General features: G+C 35.9%; 1 protein-coding gene across 1 annotated transcript in view; it reads left to right on the plus strand.

Moving 5' to 3' along the window:
- PCSK1 (proprotein convertase subtilisin/kexin type 1) overlaps window positions 1–18,407 on the plus strand; it is a 583,826-nt gene that overhangs the window by 415,895 nt on the left and 149,524 nt on the right. The window contains exon 8 of the mRNA XM_044064124.1: window positions 11,083–11,295. Within this exon, the coding sequence (XP_043920059.1) occupies window positions 11,083–11,295 (213 nt within the window). The remainder of the gene's footprint in view (window positions 1–11,082; window positions 11,296–18,407) is intronic.

An 18,407-nucleotide genomic window follows, 5' to 3' on the forward strand; every position in this document is an offset into this window, starting at 1 on the left:
GTGATTATCAAAGGAGAGACTACTGTCCATCTGTGTCCCAAGGTCTCTTATCGCACTTTCAGTGTTAAGTAGACTACCACGTATGTGATAGTTCATGGGTACAGAGTCTTTACCAAAAGGGATGACAATACACTTTTTGGCATTGAGCTTCAGGCCATGGCTTTGACATCAGGCATCTGTCTCAGTGAGGCCTTTTTTGAAGTATGTCCACATCGTTAGGAGTTTCGATTATGGCCCTAATTTGCAGTTATCTGCAAACTTTGCTAGCCAAAGACCTTCTGTGTTAGCCTGTACTTCAGAGAAGTAGATACCAAACAGGAGAGGACCCAGGTACTCCACTTGTCACTGGTCTGAAGTCGGATTTGGAGTCTGCTACTTTTACAGTAGCTACTGTCCGTGAGCTACTTGGCAACCTATCTTGTGATATAGGGATTTATACCTAGTTCAGTGAGCTTATCTATAATTCCAGAGTTGGGGATGGTGTTGAAAGCCTTGGTGAGATCTGTGTGAACCACTTTACCCTCATCTATGGCTTTGGTGACTGGTTCAAAGAAGTCAATCAGGTTTAGGAGACATGATCTGCCTTTTACAAACCCAAATTGGGTAGGGTCCAGAGTTTGGAGATTACCAATGTCTTCGTTTATGAGTTCCATGATGATACTTTCCATGGCCTTGCAGACCAGGCTTTTCAGACTAATGGGGCAGTAGTTCCTGGGGTCCGTTTTGGCTCTCCCTTTGTGGAGTGAGATAACCATTGTGGTGCACCATTCAGTGGGCACAAAGCCTGTGGTGAGGCTATGATTGAACATGGTACTTAGGTAGGGTGCAAGTTCATTCTGTTGTTTGTGTAGAACGTAACCTGGGATATTGTCAGGTCCCAGGGATGCTGTGTTCTTGGCTTTGGAGAGTGTGTTTTTTACTTGTGCAGCCATGATTGCAGGAACTTTGCATTCTTCCAGTATAGAGATGGGCCCTCTAGGGGGTGGGAGGGGGGGTAAAGTTAGCACTGAACCTGTCTGCCAGAATGTTGGCAATATCAGTTAGTTCTGTATATTTAGTGCCATTGTGCTGTAACTCAGAGCAGATTTAAGTGTTGCCATTGAGATTCTTGACATAGCTATACAATGCTTTGTGGTTGTCTTTAGAGTCAGTGGCAAGTTTGTTTTTGTAACTAGCTTTGGAGGATTTTATGAGGGATCTCTGCTTCTTACTGAGGTTGACCAGGGAGTTCCTCCAGTCATGTGATTTTACTCTTTTTTGCAACAGTTTCTTTCTTCTGTTGTAGAGTTTGTTTATGGCAGAGAACCACCAGATTGGCTTCCTTTTTTTGGAGGATAGCATATTGGTTCTATAAGGGATAGCATGATCCATGCACTAGTGTAAGTGCTTATAAAGTGCATTTGTGTAGGATTCAGCAGTCATACCTCTATTGTTCATCTGGATGGATGTCATGAAGTTTGCCACTTCTGTCTTAAGAAGTGTGAAGTTGGCTTTGGAGAAGTTTTTTACTGTGGTTTCCCTAATTGGGGGTGGGGGCGGGATGTGGATGTCTAGGGTGATTAGCTTGTGGTCGGATCTGACCAACGAGGATTTGACCTCTGGTGTGGAACACCGGTTTCCCATGTTGGTAATGACCAGGTCTAGGATATTGCTGCCCCTGGTGGGGGTGTGAATAAGTTGATCCAAGGTGTTAGAATTTATGAATTCCAGAAAATGTTGAGCAAAAGTGTTGGTACATGAGTAGTTTTCCCAGTTAATAGTGGGGTAGTTGAAATCACCCATTATTAGGGTGTTGGGTTGTACCCTAATACTTTCCAGTGTATCAAGAAATGAGGAGTGGGTATCCTGGGGCATGGTGGGGGGTCTGTAGCAAGCTACAATTTGGATTGCGGTCTTGCCCAGAGTTAGTTGCACTTGGATAATCTCGGATGCATTATGCTGTGCAACTAGCCTGGAGGTGTGAATATCCTTAATGAATATGGACACACCTCCACCTTTAGTGCTTCATTCCGGGTTAGGTGGCCAAAAGGTGTGGTATGAATTATAGCCTGGTAATGCCGGGGTGCTCTCTGGAACTTTGAACCAGGTCTCTGTCACTGCACAGATGTTGATGTTCTCCATTTTAAGGAGTGCATCGAGTGAGTGCATTTTGAGGTTTAGACTTCTAGCATTGAGTAGCATTACCCTCAGATTTTGCTTGCTTGTACCTGTTACAGTGGTGAATTTGTCATTTGAACCTTGCCTAAAAAAGGCACTATAGGGGTGGCAAGAGCCTTAGCCAGTATCCTGAATTCCAAGGGTGACAGGTGTAGGCTATCTCTGGCAAACCATCGTGGTCTGTCAATCATGTCATCCCAGGCAGACAAATACCGAATCCCCTTAGAATGACGCCAGAAGCTTAGCCAATTGTTGAATTCAATCATTTTGTCCTTGTACTGTGGTATCATTCTGGGTGATGGCAGGATGCTACTCAGGGCTAGGGTCATACCTGCCTGGGCTACAAGATCGGAGTGCTCCTCCATGTCTCTTTTCATGTAGTCCAGGGAGGTACATCTCAGATCATTCACACCAACACGGACAATGACAGTGTCATATTTGTACTTGTGAAGTGACCGAGTGTGTGGGTTATGTGGTAGATCCTGGCACCTGACAGGCAGCTGACAGTAACCTTCTCCTTGTTTAGTCTAGTGAGTGGAACATCAGTGTGCCTGACTATAGAGTCACCTATGACTAGAGTGTTGGGTACGTTGTTATGCCTTATGGGCTGTGGTTGAGTGGCACACTGAGTTTGTGGGCTATGTGTCATTTGGGTTGTTGTTGGGGAGTGGAGTTTGCCTGTGTTTCTGCTTTGGAGGTCCCTGATGCTTGGGCAGGTTTTTTATTGAGAGCCTCCGTGAACGTAGGTGTGTGTTTTGTGTTTCTATGTGTGTGTTTTGGTGGTGTAGGTTTTGAGGGGCTATGTGATGAGTGTGGTGTGGTGCAAGTGTTTACCTTCTTCTCTTGACTGTCTAGTCCAGTCTTGGGTGAAAAGAGCTTTGCTTCCATTTTGGCTATATAAGTGCATCTCGTACAGGTTGTAATGTTGGGTGGTAGGAGGAGAGGGTTGTCTGTGTACATGAGGCAATTGCTGCATTGCCCCAAGATGTCCAGATTCATCAGGTAGACAAGAGAAATCACTGGGAGCTGACCCTTAGACATGCCTGGATAGGTGCTTATTTATTAAGTACTAAAAACTGCTTTCCTCTAGACAAGTGTGGAAGGTTGAGTGCTGTAGTAATTTGCAGCTTATTTAGTGCTTATGAGTTCTGAACAAGTGCTGAGTTCAAAGAAACAGATTTGAGTGCTGAAACTAGAAAACTGGCTAGTTCTAAGAAACAAAATTAAGCTAGAAGGCTTCCCTCCAACATAGAAAGGCTTGGGGGCTCAGAAGCCTAAAAACAGTCTAGACCACTTACAGGAAAAGCAGGAAACAAGCTTAAAATGCTTTTTTTCTTTCCCAGATGCTCTCTTTGTGCACAGTAGGAGTGCCTGAAATCAGAATATGATTTCACTACACTCATAAAACAAAATAAGGCAAGTCTGTTTGTTTAACGTAGACTTGTTTAATACAATAACCTTTTTCCAGAGTAAAACGCAAGCAGACTTGAAGCAAAAGTAACTTGACAACGATACTTAGCGCTTTCACCCCTACACACCTGGGGTATCATCAGAGTATCCATTGTTAGGTTCACGTTCAATTTAAATACCCTAAACTCATAACAATTAACCAATCACATCAACCCTAAACAATTTTATACATATATGTTTTAAAAAAACTATTCTAGTCTAATATACTTATTGTAATACATAGACATACAATAAAAACATATATTAATTACATAAAATATATATACCAAAACGTCTCACTTATTTAATAATACCTTTCATCAAAACTTGATTTGTTTTATTACTAATAAATACATAAATAATTATTAAACTTAAAATATTACCATAATTCAAAAAATACTTCAAATGTATGCGTTGTATTTAAATACCTAATGCTATGTAAAAAGATACTGAATTCCAAAAAATCATTAAAACTATTACTTCATTTTCATATAAAATGAGATTTATGTTTTAAAATACTAATTATAGAGATTTGTTCATTAATACCCGGTGGTCTGTTAGCATTTAGTCTTAACTGCCATAAACATTCTTTGACCTCCAAAAAGAGTTTTGTCATCACCCCCTTTACTAAAATTATATGGGACCCTGTCAATAATGAAAAAAATAAACCTCTTAAAATCTTTACACCTAATACTGTGATTGTATAGTGAATTAGTACATTTTTTGTTTTTGATGTCCCTGTTGTGTTCCATGATACGGTCTCTTAACCTCCTAATAGTTTTCCCTATATAGTATGCCTGACATGATAGACATGAAGCCAAATATAATACCATCTTTGTATTGCAATTACAAAAACCCGGACACTTGATGGACCTACCATAATTTTGTACTACCACATATGGGCCATCATTTATAAACTTACATGTTTTACAGAATCCACATTTACTCATTTTAGAATTTTTATAAATATTGTTATGACTACTTGTTTCAGAATGTTCTTTTAAATTTTTTCCTCTACTATATGTCACATTTGGATGTTCTCCAATAATATTTGATACATCTGGTGTATTCATAAACACAGTTAACCATGTCTCATTTAATATACTTATAATTAATTTTGCTTTGTCATTGTATGGTAAAATATAGGCATCAATTTTGCTTTTGTCTATTTCATTTTTTCTATTTGATTTATTGTCCTGTCCTGATTTTAAAATAGGTTTATAATAAATATGTCTCTTGTGTAAGATCTCTTCCTTAACATTGTTTAATAGTATATGTGGATAATTTCTATCCTGAAACATCCCAACTAATTTGTCAATTTCAATAGAGAATTTCATATCTTCTGTTATTATACGTGATAACCTTACCATTTGTCCTTTTACTAAATTCTTTTTTTGAAAGTGTGGATGACTACTATTAAAATGTAAAAAAGAGTTAGAGTATGTTTTCTTTCTGTAAATGTTTGATTGTATACCTTCATCATTCTTATAAAATAAAATATCCAAATATTCACACTCATTGTGACAAATTTTGTGTGTGAATCTCAAAAAAGTAGATGTAGTATCCAAAAATAATATAAATTCCATCAATTCATCTTTATTTCCTTTCCAAAAAATTAATATGTCATCAAGAAACCTACAATAAAGCAAAATGTTTGAAAAATATCTGGAAGTAAAGATACTTTCTGTCTCCCAATTGGCTAACACCAAATTGGCATATATTGGGGCACATCTTGCACCCATCGCCACACCAGCCTTTTGCCTGTAATATCTTCCATCCATAAACATGAAATTGCTTGTTAGAACTAAATCCATCATATCTACAAGCAATTTACGTTTAACAGTGTGCATATTACTATATTTAAATAAACTTGTCTCAAACATGGTGAGGCCCTGTGTATGTGGTATAACTGAAAATAAATTTGCTACGTCTATAGTGACCATCAAAGTGTCAGAGTTTATAAAGGTTGTATGTTCCCTCACTACTTCTAGACAATGCCATGAGTCTCTGAGAATGTGTGGTAATTTAATTAAAGTATCCCTACAATTGACATCAATATAGCGGGCCATAGCTTCTAATTTAGATCCTTTTGCAGAAACAATGGGTCTAAAAGGTGGATTGTTAATTGTAATTAATATATGTTTTTATTGTATGTCTATGTATTACAATAAGTATATTAGACTAGAATAGTTTTTTTAAAACATACGTGTATAAAATTGTTTAGGGTTGATGTGATTGGTTAATTGTTATGAGTTTAGGGTATTTAAATTGAACGTGAACCTAACAATGGATACTCTGATGATACCCCAGGTGTGTAGGGGTGAAAGCGCTAAGTATCGTTGTCAAGTTACTTTTGCTTCAAGTCTGCTTGCTTTTTACTCTGGAAAAAGGTTATTGTATTAAACAAGTCTACGTTAAACAAACAGACTTGCCTTATTTTGTTTTACCAGTTTATGTGATTTCTCGTTATACAAGTTGGTCGTATTAGGCATCTGTTTTTTTCGTTGGGCTTGTGTGGAGCTTGTGCAGTTATGGAGCAGCTACTACAGCAACATTTAGACATAACCAAACATCTCATCGCTGCTCTCAATGAGCAAGGATCCAAAAGCATTAAAGGCTTAGGAAATGGGGTAAATGTTTCTTTAACGGAAACGGAAGAACAGTTATTCATGTTGCACTCTACTCCAGGTACTGGGAACAACAATCCATCGACTAGTCATGGTTCGAGGGGCTCAACAGAAGGAGGAATCTTTTTAGGTATAACAGAAAGTGTTGGCAATGCATTTCCGCCTCCAATCGCCACAACGAACACTAGAGATGGTTTTAGAAGGAACGTGGTTTCCAACAAGTATGCGGACATCAAGAATTATTAACAGCACCCAGCTTTGCATCAGTGGTTAAAACGAATAACAAGGACATGGGGAATTTAAACAGACAATTAATGGATTTTGAAAAGGTACTTAAAACTTACAAATCATTACAGCTGGATAACGTGTTTTTAGAAAGATGTATAGAATTAAAACAGGTACCAAAGGGGCTGCGTATATTTAAACTCCCATTTGGTTTTGAGCAGAATACTGATACATTTAATGAATTGTTACAATTATTTGACAATGTTGGTTTGCAATTGCTGAGACTTATTATAAAAAATAACAATATTAAGTTGACAAAACTGAATGATGTTTTAACTAAACTAGACAACAGTATTAAGAATGATTTACTGTTTGAATACAACAAGCACCGCTTTGAGAATATTATTAAGGACATGGACAGATTTGTTAATAAAGGCATGGAGATAAAAAACAACAAGCTACATAGGGACAGTAATGATTATAAGAACAATAGGGTATACACCCATTTCAGAGAATATAAAAACAACATTAGAAGTAAACAACTTGATGAGAGGACAAATTTTGAACAGACTGGTCGCAATGATAGTAATACAGGGGAACAACAAAAAGAGCATACTTTTAATAGGACAGGCTATTTATCTAACAAAGATAATGACAAAGTTTTTTTAGAGGAACCAACATTACGGAGGTCAGAACGAATACGCGACCGCTATCAGGGGCAACACCAATATCAGAATCAGTACAGGGATGTTCAAAGGTACAGGACAAATTCACAATATTAGACTCTTGTTGTAGTTATGTAAGTTGTGAATGCATTGCAACTGTTAGCACACATTATGAAAATACCCTATTGTCAGAAAATGTTGATGAATTCAGTAACAGTAACAGTAATAAAAAGTGTCTTAATGAAGAGTATATATATATAAACAACAATGATAAAGTAATTTATGAAGTAAATTCTCCAAATAATGAACTAAATGAAAGACGTTTAACTATTACAGATGGTGGATTTTCTTTATATAACTACACTGATACTGAATTTGGAGGTGACTATATTTCCCTTTTCAAAAAGGGTTTTTCTTATGTGCCTAGTTTTAAAATGGACATAGGTAAGACATTGATTAGCCTAAAAATGTTTACAAGATTATTGAATTTAAAAATATTTTTTGCTACGGACAGAAATGCCATTTCTAATTACGAGACCACACTGCCTGTTTTAAAAAGAAGTAGTACATTTATACCTCCCCAAAATTCAGCTGTACATATATTTGAAATGCTATGTGAGGTACAATTTCGAAGGATTTTGACTAATTTACCAAAAGTGAATGACAATTTAACTACAGCTGAGAGATTTTGTCTGAAGGAATTTACAAAGGATGATAGATATAGAGTTATGAAACCAGACAAAGGTGGGGGAGTTGTGGTTATGACTAAAATGGATTACTTAAACAAAATGACTGACATAATGAGTGATACTAACACCTATGAAGAAGTATCTAGGTACGAGATGTGTAGGACATACACTAAGGTGGATTGGTTACTATATGAATATATGATGGAAGGCTTGATTAACAGGAATGAATATGAATATCTATTAGTTGATTTTCCAGTTACACCATCTATTTTTGGTATACCAAAAATTCACAAAAATGTTAACAATCCACCTTTTAGACCCATTGTTTCTGCAAAAGGATCTAAATTAAAAGCTATGGCCCGCTATATTGATGTCAATTGTAGGGATACTTTAATTAAATTACCACACATTCTCAGAGACTCATGGCATTGTCTAGGAGTAGTGAAGGAACATACAACCTTTATAAACTCTGACACTTTGATGGTCACTATAGACGTAGCAAATTTATTTTCAGTTATACCACATACACAGGGCCTCACCATGTTTGAGACAAGTTTATTTAAATATAGTAATATGCACACTGTTAAACGTAAATTGCTTGTAGATATGATGGATTTAGTTCTAACAAGCAATTTCATGTTTATGGATGGAAGATATTACAGGCAAAAGGCTGGTGTGGCTATGGGTGCAAGATGTGCCCTAATATATGCCAATTTGGTGTTACCAATTGGGAGACGGAAAGTATCTTTACTTCCAGATATTTTTCAAAAATGTTGCTTTATTGTAGGTTTCTTGATGACATATTAATTTTTTGGAAAGGAAACAAAGATGAATTGATGGAATTTATATTATTTTTGGATACTACATCTACTTTTTTGAGATTCACACACAAAATTTGTCACAATGAGTGTGAATATTTGGATATTTTATTTTATAAGAATGATGAAGGTATACAATCAAACATTTACAGAAAGAAAACATACTCTAACTCTTTTTTACATTTTAATAGTAGTCATCCACACTTTCAAAAAAATAATTTAGTAAAAGGACAAATGGTAAGGTTATCACATATAATAACAGAAGATATGAAATTCTCTATTGAAATTGACAAATTAGTTGGGATGTTTCAGGATAGAAATTATCCACATATACTATTAAACAATGTTAAGGAAGAGATCTTACACAAGAGACATATTTATTATAAACCTATTTTAAAATCAGGACAGGACAATAAATCAAATAGAAAAAATGAAATAGACAAAAGCAAAATTGATGCCTATATTTTACCATACAATGATGAAGCAAAATTAATTATAAGTATATTAAATGAGACATGGTTAAGTGTGTTTATGAATACACCAGATGTATCAAAGATTATTGGAGAACATCCGAATGTGACATATAGTAGAGGAAAAAATTTAAAAGAACATTTTGAAACAAGTAGTCATAACAATATTTATAAAAATTCTAAAATGAGTAAATGTGGATTCTGTAAAACATGTAAGTTTATAAATGATGGCCCATATGTGGTAGTACAAAATTATGGTAGGTCCATCAAGTGTCCGGGTTTTTGTAATTGCAATACAAAGATGGTAATATATTTGACTTCATGTCTATCATGTCAGGCATACTATATAGGGAAAACTATTAGGAGGTTAAGAGACCGTATCATGGAACACAACAGGGACATCAAAAACAAAAAATGCACTAATTCACTATACAATCACAGTATTAGGTGTAAAGATTTTAAGAGGTTTATTTTTTTCATTATTGACAGGGTCCCATATAATTTTAGTAAAGGGAGTGATGACAAAACTCTTTTGGAGGTCAAAGAATGTTTATGGCAGTTAAGACTAAATGCTAACAGACCACCGGGTATTAATGAACAAATCTCTATTATTAGTATTTTAAAACATAAATCTCATTTTATATGAAAATGAAGTAATAGTTTTAATGATTTTTTGGAATTCAGTATCTTTTTACATAGCATTAGGTATTTAAATACAACACATACATTTGAAGTATTTTTTGAATTATAGTAATATTTTAAGTTTAATAATTATTTATGTATTTATTAGTAATAAAACAAATCAAGTTTTGATGAAAGGTATTATTAAATAAGTGAGACGTTTTGGTATATATATTTTATGTAATTAATATATGTTTTTATTGTATGTCTATGTATTACAATAAGTATATTAGACTAGAATAGTTTTTTTTAAAACATATGTGTATAAAATTGCTTAGGGTTGATGTGATTGGTTAATTGTTATGAGTTTTGGGTATTTAAATTGAACGTGAACCTAACAATGGATACTCTGATGATACCCCAGGTGTGTAGGGGTGAAAGCGCTAAGTATCGTTGTCAAGTTACTTTTGCTTCAAGTCTGCTTGCTTTTTACTCTGGAAAAAGGTTATTGTATTAAACAAGTCTACGTTAAACAAACAGACTTGCCTTATTTTGTTTTACCAGTTTATGTGATTTCTCGTTATTTCACTACACTCAGTTGAGTGAGCAAATGAGATGGGCCCAGAAGGAGTGTCCAAACACAAATTTACAAGATGGCCAGGCAGTTTCAAAGCCACCAAGATTAACACCAAAACAAAATCAGGGAGGGTGGGTGGGGAGCTTACTGAAAAATTAGAGCCAAAACTTCCAGTTCAGTTAATATTCAATGCAACACAAATAAATCAATTAAAATACTGTATTATTTGAGAAAAGTGCAGATAAAAGGTACTTAAATTCACTTATACGTCCAGTTGAATACAGCTAGATTTTATCCGGCCAAAGCTCAGGTTTTATCTTTTCACTGTTTAAACACATTTAACATTACAGCTTCATTAACACCTCGAGGATAAGTGCTTCAAAGAAGAAGCTGCCAGTGTAGTTTTGTATTGTCTAGGAGTGAACTAGTTTCTGTACCTCTGTCATCTAAATAACATGATTGAAATGTATGCCATGCCTCAATATTCTTTTCATAGCTTAATTATGTTCTTTAATGGGCTCATATATGTTAAGTAATGCTATGTATATGACTCTAAAAGTGCTGCAGTTAAAATGTTCTGAAGCACAATTTATTTTGCCTGTGTTAACATCTGTGAAATAAAAACTTTAACAATAATATCTGGCACTGTTTGCCATTCATTGGTCACAAAATTAGAAATTTTAGGAGAGGTGGAATGCAAATCTGTGCCAGGACACTTCAACGGTTTTATGATAAATTACTTGTTTTCTAACAAAATCTCAGGCATTTTATGTGGTTTTTACAGGGTCGGCGAGGAAAAGGATCGATTTTTGTATGGGCATCAGGGAATGGTGGTCGACAGGATGACAACTGTGACTGTGATGGTTACACTGACAGCATTTACACAATCTCCATCAGCAGTGCCTCCCAGCAGGGCTTGTCTCCTTGGTATGCAGAGAAATGCTCATCAACACTGGCCACAGCATACAGCAGCGGTGACTACACAGACCAGAGAATAGTAAGGACTTCTACTGGCATTATAACATGCTAGAAAACAATAAATCTCATTAAGGCATCTTGGGGGGAGTAAAATGTTGTATTCAGTAATTAGTTGTGATGTTTACAAGTGTTGTTCTGAAACCATCTGTAGTAAACTTGTATGAAAGTCCATTTAGACATGCCAGCAACGGAGAGAGTAGAAAACATAGTATACTGTCAGTTGACAAGAGAATGATCCAAGGAAAGACCAACCTGATTTAATAGTAATGGTTAGCTGTATTAAGAGAGATAAAAGAAAGACACTAAAAAAAGTGAATAAGATCGAAAGTGCTATAAGACCAGTAAAACAGTTGAACACAATAAAATAATCTATTAAGAGAGAGAAAGATTCTAATGATTTAACAGAAATAAATGAAACATACTATTTGTGGATAAATAAGTAACATATAAAGTACTACTGCAGAACTGCGGTGGTGGTGCTGCAGTAGCGCTGTCGCCTGACAGTAAGACGTTGTCCTGTTCGATTCTCAGCTAGAGCGTCTTCTGTCTGGAGACATGCATGAATGGGTGTACCTTCATTGAAGGTTGTGCGTCAGGGCTGGCAACTCAGCACATAAAAATCTACTGCCAATCATTAGCGGACTGGAGTTCCGCTGTGGTGACCCCTAACCGGGAAAAGCCGAAAGACATAACAACAAAATAAAGTACTACTGCAAAATTGCAGGAAAGGAAAGAAACAAGTAGAATGCAACCATGGAAACACACTGAACGAAGAAAAAAAGGAACAGATCATCAAAAACTCATCACTACAAGAAAAAAACTTAGAAGGTATACAAACAAATATAAAAGGAAAGTATGAAATAAGCTGTTAACCGTTGGCCCAAAAAGGTTTTATAGAGAACTAGGAAACAAAGCAAAAGTAATAGTAACACTCCTTAAAAAATAAATCTATACATTTTGGAGAAGCATCTGTGAAGACCTTGTTGAGCATTGTAAAGATGCTGAAAGTATAAAAGTGTTAATAGAAAAAGTAGGCAGGAAATAGGAAATATCAAGGAAATAACCATCAGAAAATTTAAGACAAAAGTAAGAAAGGTTCTAAATGGAAAACCTCAGGTCTAGATGCAATACCTAACGTCTAGCTAAAGGTATTAACATCTTTGCACCGTGATTTAGCCCTGTTTAATACTTATTTATATGTACATCTCAGACACCAACTTGGTTAACATGAAAAGCCATCCTTAGTCCTATAGACCAATAGCTTGCCTTTTAACAGTATATAAATTATATACTGAAAGTGACACATTGAGTTTATAATCACTTGAAATTTTTCACTCTTGGCAATTGCATGAAAAGGTAATAAAAGAAAATCTTATGTAGCAAATTGTCATCTGTTGTTCAACAAAGCCATAACAGAGAGGTGCAAAAAGGGTTGAATATATGTATGCCATGGATGTAGACTTCAAAAAGGCACTTGAGAACATTACACATTTGTGTATTATGCAATGAATCTCATCTACTTTTTTTGTGGCTGTTTGAAAATTGTATAGCTCATCAGATAAGCACTTGGAAGAAGCAGAAAAGGTTAAACTTTCTCAGATGATACAAGAATGACAGACATTTGGTCTTGATATATGTGCAAAAGCAATACTCAAAAGTGGGAAAATCGAATCACTAAGAAAATATCAACTTGGAGCAGGAGTGTCGTATAAAACAACTTGAAAAAGAGGAAGTGCATAAGTAACTGGGAATAGGTGAAAGGTCAGGAATAAAACATGAACAAATGAAAATAAAGCTTAGTAAGCTAATATGAAAAGTGCTTTGACATTTAGGAATATAGTTGAAGCTGTAAATCAGCTTGGTTCTCCCATTCCAACTTACAGCTTTGATTCAATTGACTGGCCCCAAAACGCAATGGATCAATTAGACAAGAAAACAAGAAAAAAATGTTTCATGAAGTAAAAAAGAAAAGTGAATGGCAAGACTATATATATATATATATATATATATATATATATATATATATATATATATATTCCTTAATATGATGGAGGTATGAACCTCCTTGAAACTGATTACATGTATATGGCTGCAGTCATGGGACTACTTACTTATTTGTTGACATTATCAAATCCAAGAATAGTGAAAGTTTTAAACCATGAAGAAAACAAAGTCTAAGATGAAATCATTGCTCAGATTAGCAGAAGCATTTCAGAAAAGAGTAGAAATCAAACCTGAAGTAGACAGAAATCAGGTAACAGAACAAAACACCAAAAAACAAACAAAAGAAAGGCTGTAGAGAACAGAATCAGAACAGGAAAGAAAAATGGAAAAGCTATAATTACAATGACAGATATAAAGAACTCCTGGGACAAGTACATGTTGATCAAGAATGAATGCATAAGTGGTTAAGAAGACGTAAATGTAATCCAAAGAATGAAATGTTAACAAAGGCAGGTCAAGACAACATACACCTTGGTTTGAAAATTCTATAGAAAACCTGAGTAATACAAACAAATGCAGGTTCTGTAGTACACAACTAGAAGCAGTTCCCATCTTGTCGCTGGTTGTGATATACTCATGGCTGAGGGTTTGTAGACTGAAAAACAGTGGTGTGCAAGACTGCTGCATTCAGGATTGCACAAAGGCCATAAAATACAAGTAGCTAATAAGGATTAGAGGCGTATCACAATGATTTACTGAAAATTAAGAAATGCTGATTGCATGCTATCACCCAATACAAGCAGTTAAGAATGCATAAACAAGGCCACTAGATAAAGAAATCAAAGCAAAAAGGGAAACTGTCATTAACGAATGAGATAGCTACATCTAACAATTATTCCTGCATAATGAAAGTCATAAAGCCATAAAATAAAAGAATGTGTACTCCAAAGCTAGAGCAACATTGAATAAGGTCACCTATGCAGTTTTGACAGTAGTAGAAGCAACAGGGCTAACAAAAAGATTTTTCAAGCGTACTTAAATATGCTGCTAGTACATATATCGCCATATAAATTAGTAGACAGTTGTGTGTGCATTGCAGGTGCTCTAAGGAGCAAAGATTGAATCAGTACTAATTTCATGATATTTAATCATACCCTGACTGATGAATAGGTTATATTCCTGCTATGGTATTAGAAACTCAAAAAACATTTAGAGAAATTAAAATAGAGATTCAGTAGCTGTAGACTACAAGAATCATTGCTGCAGGATGCATTATATAACTGCTGGAGGTGGCATCCTTTCTCAGCTACATTTTACAGCAGTCAGATATCTTCTAGTGGGTGGAACTGCATTTCCATGGCCCATGCTATGCTATTAGCAGTGCAAACCAGCAATAAATGAGAACAATCCACATGCTTGCTTTTTTGCCAGCTAAAATAAGCACTTACTCATTAATCTTTGCAGTGTTGTCAGCCACCATGTGCATTTCACTAAAGTAAGGCTGGCTTTGTTAAAACGCTAATAATGCCAACATGCTAGTATTGCCATGGAACTGGAAAGATGGCTAATAAAAAAAACCTCAGCTAGCAGCCTGCAGGCTAACAGCTGGCTTACAAAATCAGATAAGGCTAATACCAACATGAGCTGAGGGAGTCAGCTTATTCAGTGACAAATTATAATAGGGACATTTCAACTGGCCACCTGGGGCTCATGCCTTCAGGGGGGACCCATCGGGCTGGCCAACATGAGAGACTAACTCTAATTTTATACAATATGCCCCTAATGCAGCACTGCATGCCAGTTTACATATGTCAGCTTAATGTCAGGCTTAACTACCAGCAGCTTTAATTATATTTTTGTTGAGGCATACAGTAGGCAACCAATGAAACAACAACAGGTCTGAGAGCCATGTGAGAATGGAGAGAAAGCACACAGTTTTGCAAGTAGGAATTGAAGAATAAGGTAGATGTTTAAGCTGTCTTTTGACTCATTATAGTGTTTTTTTTTCTGTAAATAACAGAATTGCCAACCTCAAGGATGAAGTAAGCCAGTATATTGTTTGAGAGGAGTAATGGAGACTGTCTCTCCACTTATTTGTACCTATTTATGGAAGCATTCCACAGTTCGGGTCCTATAATTCCATGAGTTCAAATTATACCTCATTATGAGGAACATTCCGCATTCTAAGTCTTAAAAAGTCAGTGTTCCACACTGCTACACACTGAATGTGTCTTCCACGTGCTCATTGTTAAGATTTGTTAATAACTACCCACGCCAAGTAGTTCTGAATCATATGAATTCATCAAAAGATCATTTTGTGAATATGAAGAAACAGTTATTAACAATGCTATGAGATTTCTAGTTGAAACTGGCAAAGTGTGGTAAATGGCCCACATTTTGACTGCTTGCTCCACCGTATTTGAAGTACTTTTCTATGTTTTGGACATAGAAGGTTGAGAATAATGATTCCATCTTCTACACTGTTCCACAGTGAAATTGTCTGGTTGACATTTACTGCTGAGAATTGCTTAACAAATATCCATCAAAATTACTTTTTTCCATAAAAATGTATAAAAAGAACTTTTTGCAAGTATAAAGCAACACATTTTATCCCTGCTATGAGCTTCCTAATTAAAGTTGTTGGTAAGGGTTCCTTATTTTGCCTGCTTGTTTCACATTATGAAAGGTAGTACTCCACATTCTGCAGAGGGAAGGTTGAGAGCTCTGACCTGTGATGAGGCTGTTATAGAAGGGTTGGAGTTGGGTGTTCTAGGGTCTCTATCACTTCGATGAAACGGCAGAAGTTCGAACACCATATATTTGAACTTCTAACCTCGAAGTGCAAAACCATCAAAGGCTTAGAACTGCGATTTTTTTTCCCCAAGGGGAAAAAAAATCGCTGTTCCAAGAAACACACACACAACACAAGCACACCAAAAAAACAGCAATCCACACACACATACACTTAAAATCCTACATCTAACCCTAGACTAAACTGTACATACACTACTATCTATCCACTTACCTTAACCCAAACCCTAACCCTAAGGTCCATCACTATCGCACACTCACCTGACCCGTACCTTAACTCTAACTCACCTATCCCCTAACCCTAAAGTCTGTCACTATCGCACACCCACCTCACCCACGCCCTAACCCTAAAGTCTGTCACTATCGCACACCCACCTCACCCGCGCCCTAACCCTAACTCACCTAACCTGTGCCCTAACCCTAATGTCCGCACAATCGCACACTTACCTGAACCTGACCTGTAACTTTCCACCACAGTGCTGAAAACAGCGAAGCCACAGAAATGGCCAACCGTATTCTTTCCCTGGGAAAGAATTTGTGTTCTGCGGCTTCGCGATAATCAGTTTTTGAATTTCACAGATTGAACATATGGTGTTCGAACTGCTGAAGTTTCGATGAACTGATAGGAACCCTGTGTTCTATGGGGACATATTAATAGAGGAGTGTGTATGGATACTGAAGGGTGATTAAGTATAGCATTTATTTTATATTCTAATGCACTCTTGCCCATTTCAGAACATACTGGATACCCTATATCTCTTCCCCGTCCTTCTGTTTTGTTTCTTTTCCTTCAAATATTACATTTTCATGCTTTCATCAAAGTAATACAATTCACTCCAAATTTCTAAATTCAGTTTTAAAACGAAACAAAAACAGTCTGTGACAGAAGCACATGGTAGTGTATGAAAGAGATGCCCAGACAGATCACTTAAAACAGTAGCACAAATAGTCCATGTGGATACCCTTGATCTAGTAAAGAAATGCTTGTGAATAATTGAGCATGATTGAAACTGCAGAGTAGATAGCATGTATTGCATAAGCTGATATAGGTAACCACAGAGGGATACATTTTAGGGGCACTTTTATATCTTATCTCTTCTTTTCCCCTTCAAGATAAAATATTCCCCTGGCTTTTGAATCAGGCTTATAAGCAAAATGCTGCACTCTTCTTAATTTTGGGGCTTTCTGGTTAGTCTGACCTACAGTCTATACAATAAATCTACAAAGATTCAGGAGTCTGTAACTCTCTATGTTTTTTTTTTTTGTGTAGATCAAAGTGTGTGGGACTGAGCAGAAAGTCTAGAAGCTTTGAATGATGGGATGTAATGGCCACAACAGCATCAGGAGTTTGTAGCCAACAGTACAGTAAGGGTCTGTGGTATGCTCTGAAAAAGACTGATGTACTGTGACATCTAGTAGGATTTTTTTTTTAATTCTTAGTGGTCAACCATACAGTCATACGTCTCAACTGTCCCTGATTTTGCCTTATATTTGCCTTGTTCCTTGTACGATATTTTTGGTATTTGCCCATTTATTAATTTTGGCATTATTCCTCCTTGAGCTAAAAAATTGAGAGCTATCCTTTCAGATGTCTTTGATTTCACACACTGTCCCTGATTTTAACTAATATTTTGGAAGATTTTTTTGGAAAATGCATGTTTTTGTGAAATTGTTTAGGGTTGCTGTCACTAAATAAAGACAGAAGTTTTAGTTGTAGACCATTCATCAGAAAATGTATTCAATTTTAAAACCTGTTAATTTAAGTATGTAAGAGCAATCTTTAAAATCTGTCCCTGATGCTGAGCCTTTGAACCTGATTATTTTGCAAAGTGGCAATTTTTGTATTTGTTTATTTAATTTTATATCAGTTGGATATGCGGGGTGTATACAAACAGAATAGCTAGACTTATTGTGTTTGGAGAAAATGACTAACTGCTGTTGTTTGTTCATTTTTCTGGCTTTGCAATATTAAAGTGATTTGTATGAAGCAACATAGAATAGTTTAATGTATAGCTACTTTTTATGTGGAACATAGCTGAAATGTATTGCTCGGCCATCATTTTTGATCAGAATTGGGTATAAGTGTACAGAGAAGTGACTATACCTGATTATTGGTGGCTATTAGCTAATGAAATAAATTATCCTCCTGTCATTTGTTCATTTTAAACAATTGCTAATCTAGTTTTACAGGACTAGTGGATATTTGTGTGAAATGCGAATGATTGCTTTACCATGATTGTAGTGTATGTTTTTGCAAAACAAACTCTGAATTATTGGAATTGTTATGACCATTTGTCCCATAAACACACAACTAATCTGAGGTGCGCACAGTCAAGTAAACTGGCTGCAATTGGTAGACAGTGAAGCTGTTTATAT

This window comes from Protopterus annectens, chromosome 2.part2 (genome assembly GCF_019279795.1).
Source record: "Protopterus annectens isolate FY-2018-M chromosome 2.part2, PAN1.0, whole genome shotgun sequence".
Taxonomy (NCBI): Eukaryota; Metazoa; Chordata; order Ceratodontiformes; family Protopteridae; genus Protopterus; species Protopterus annectens.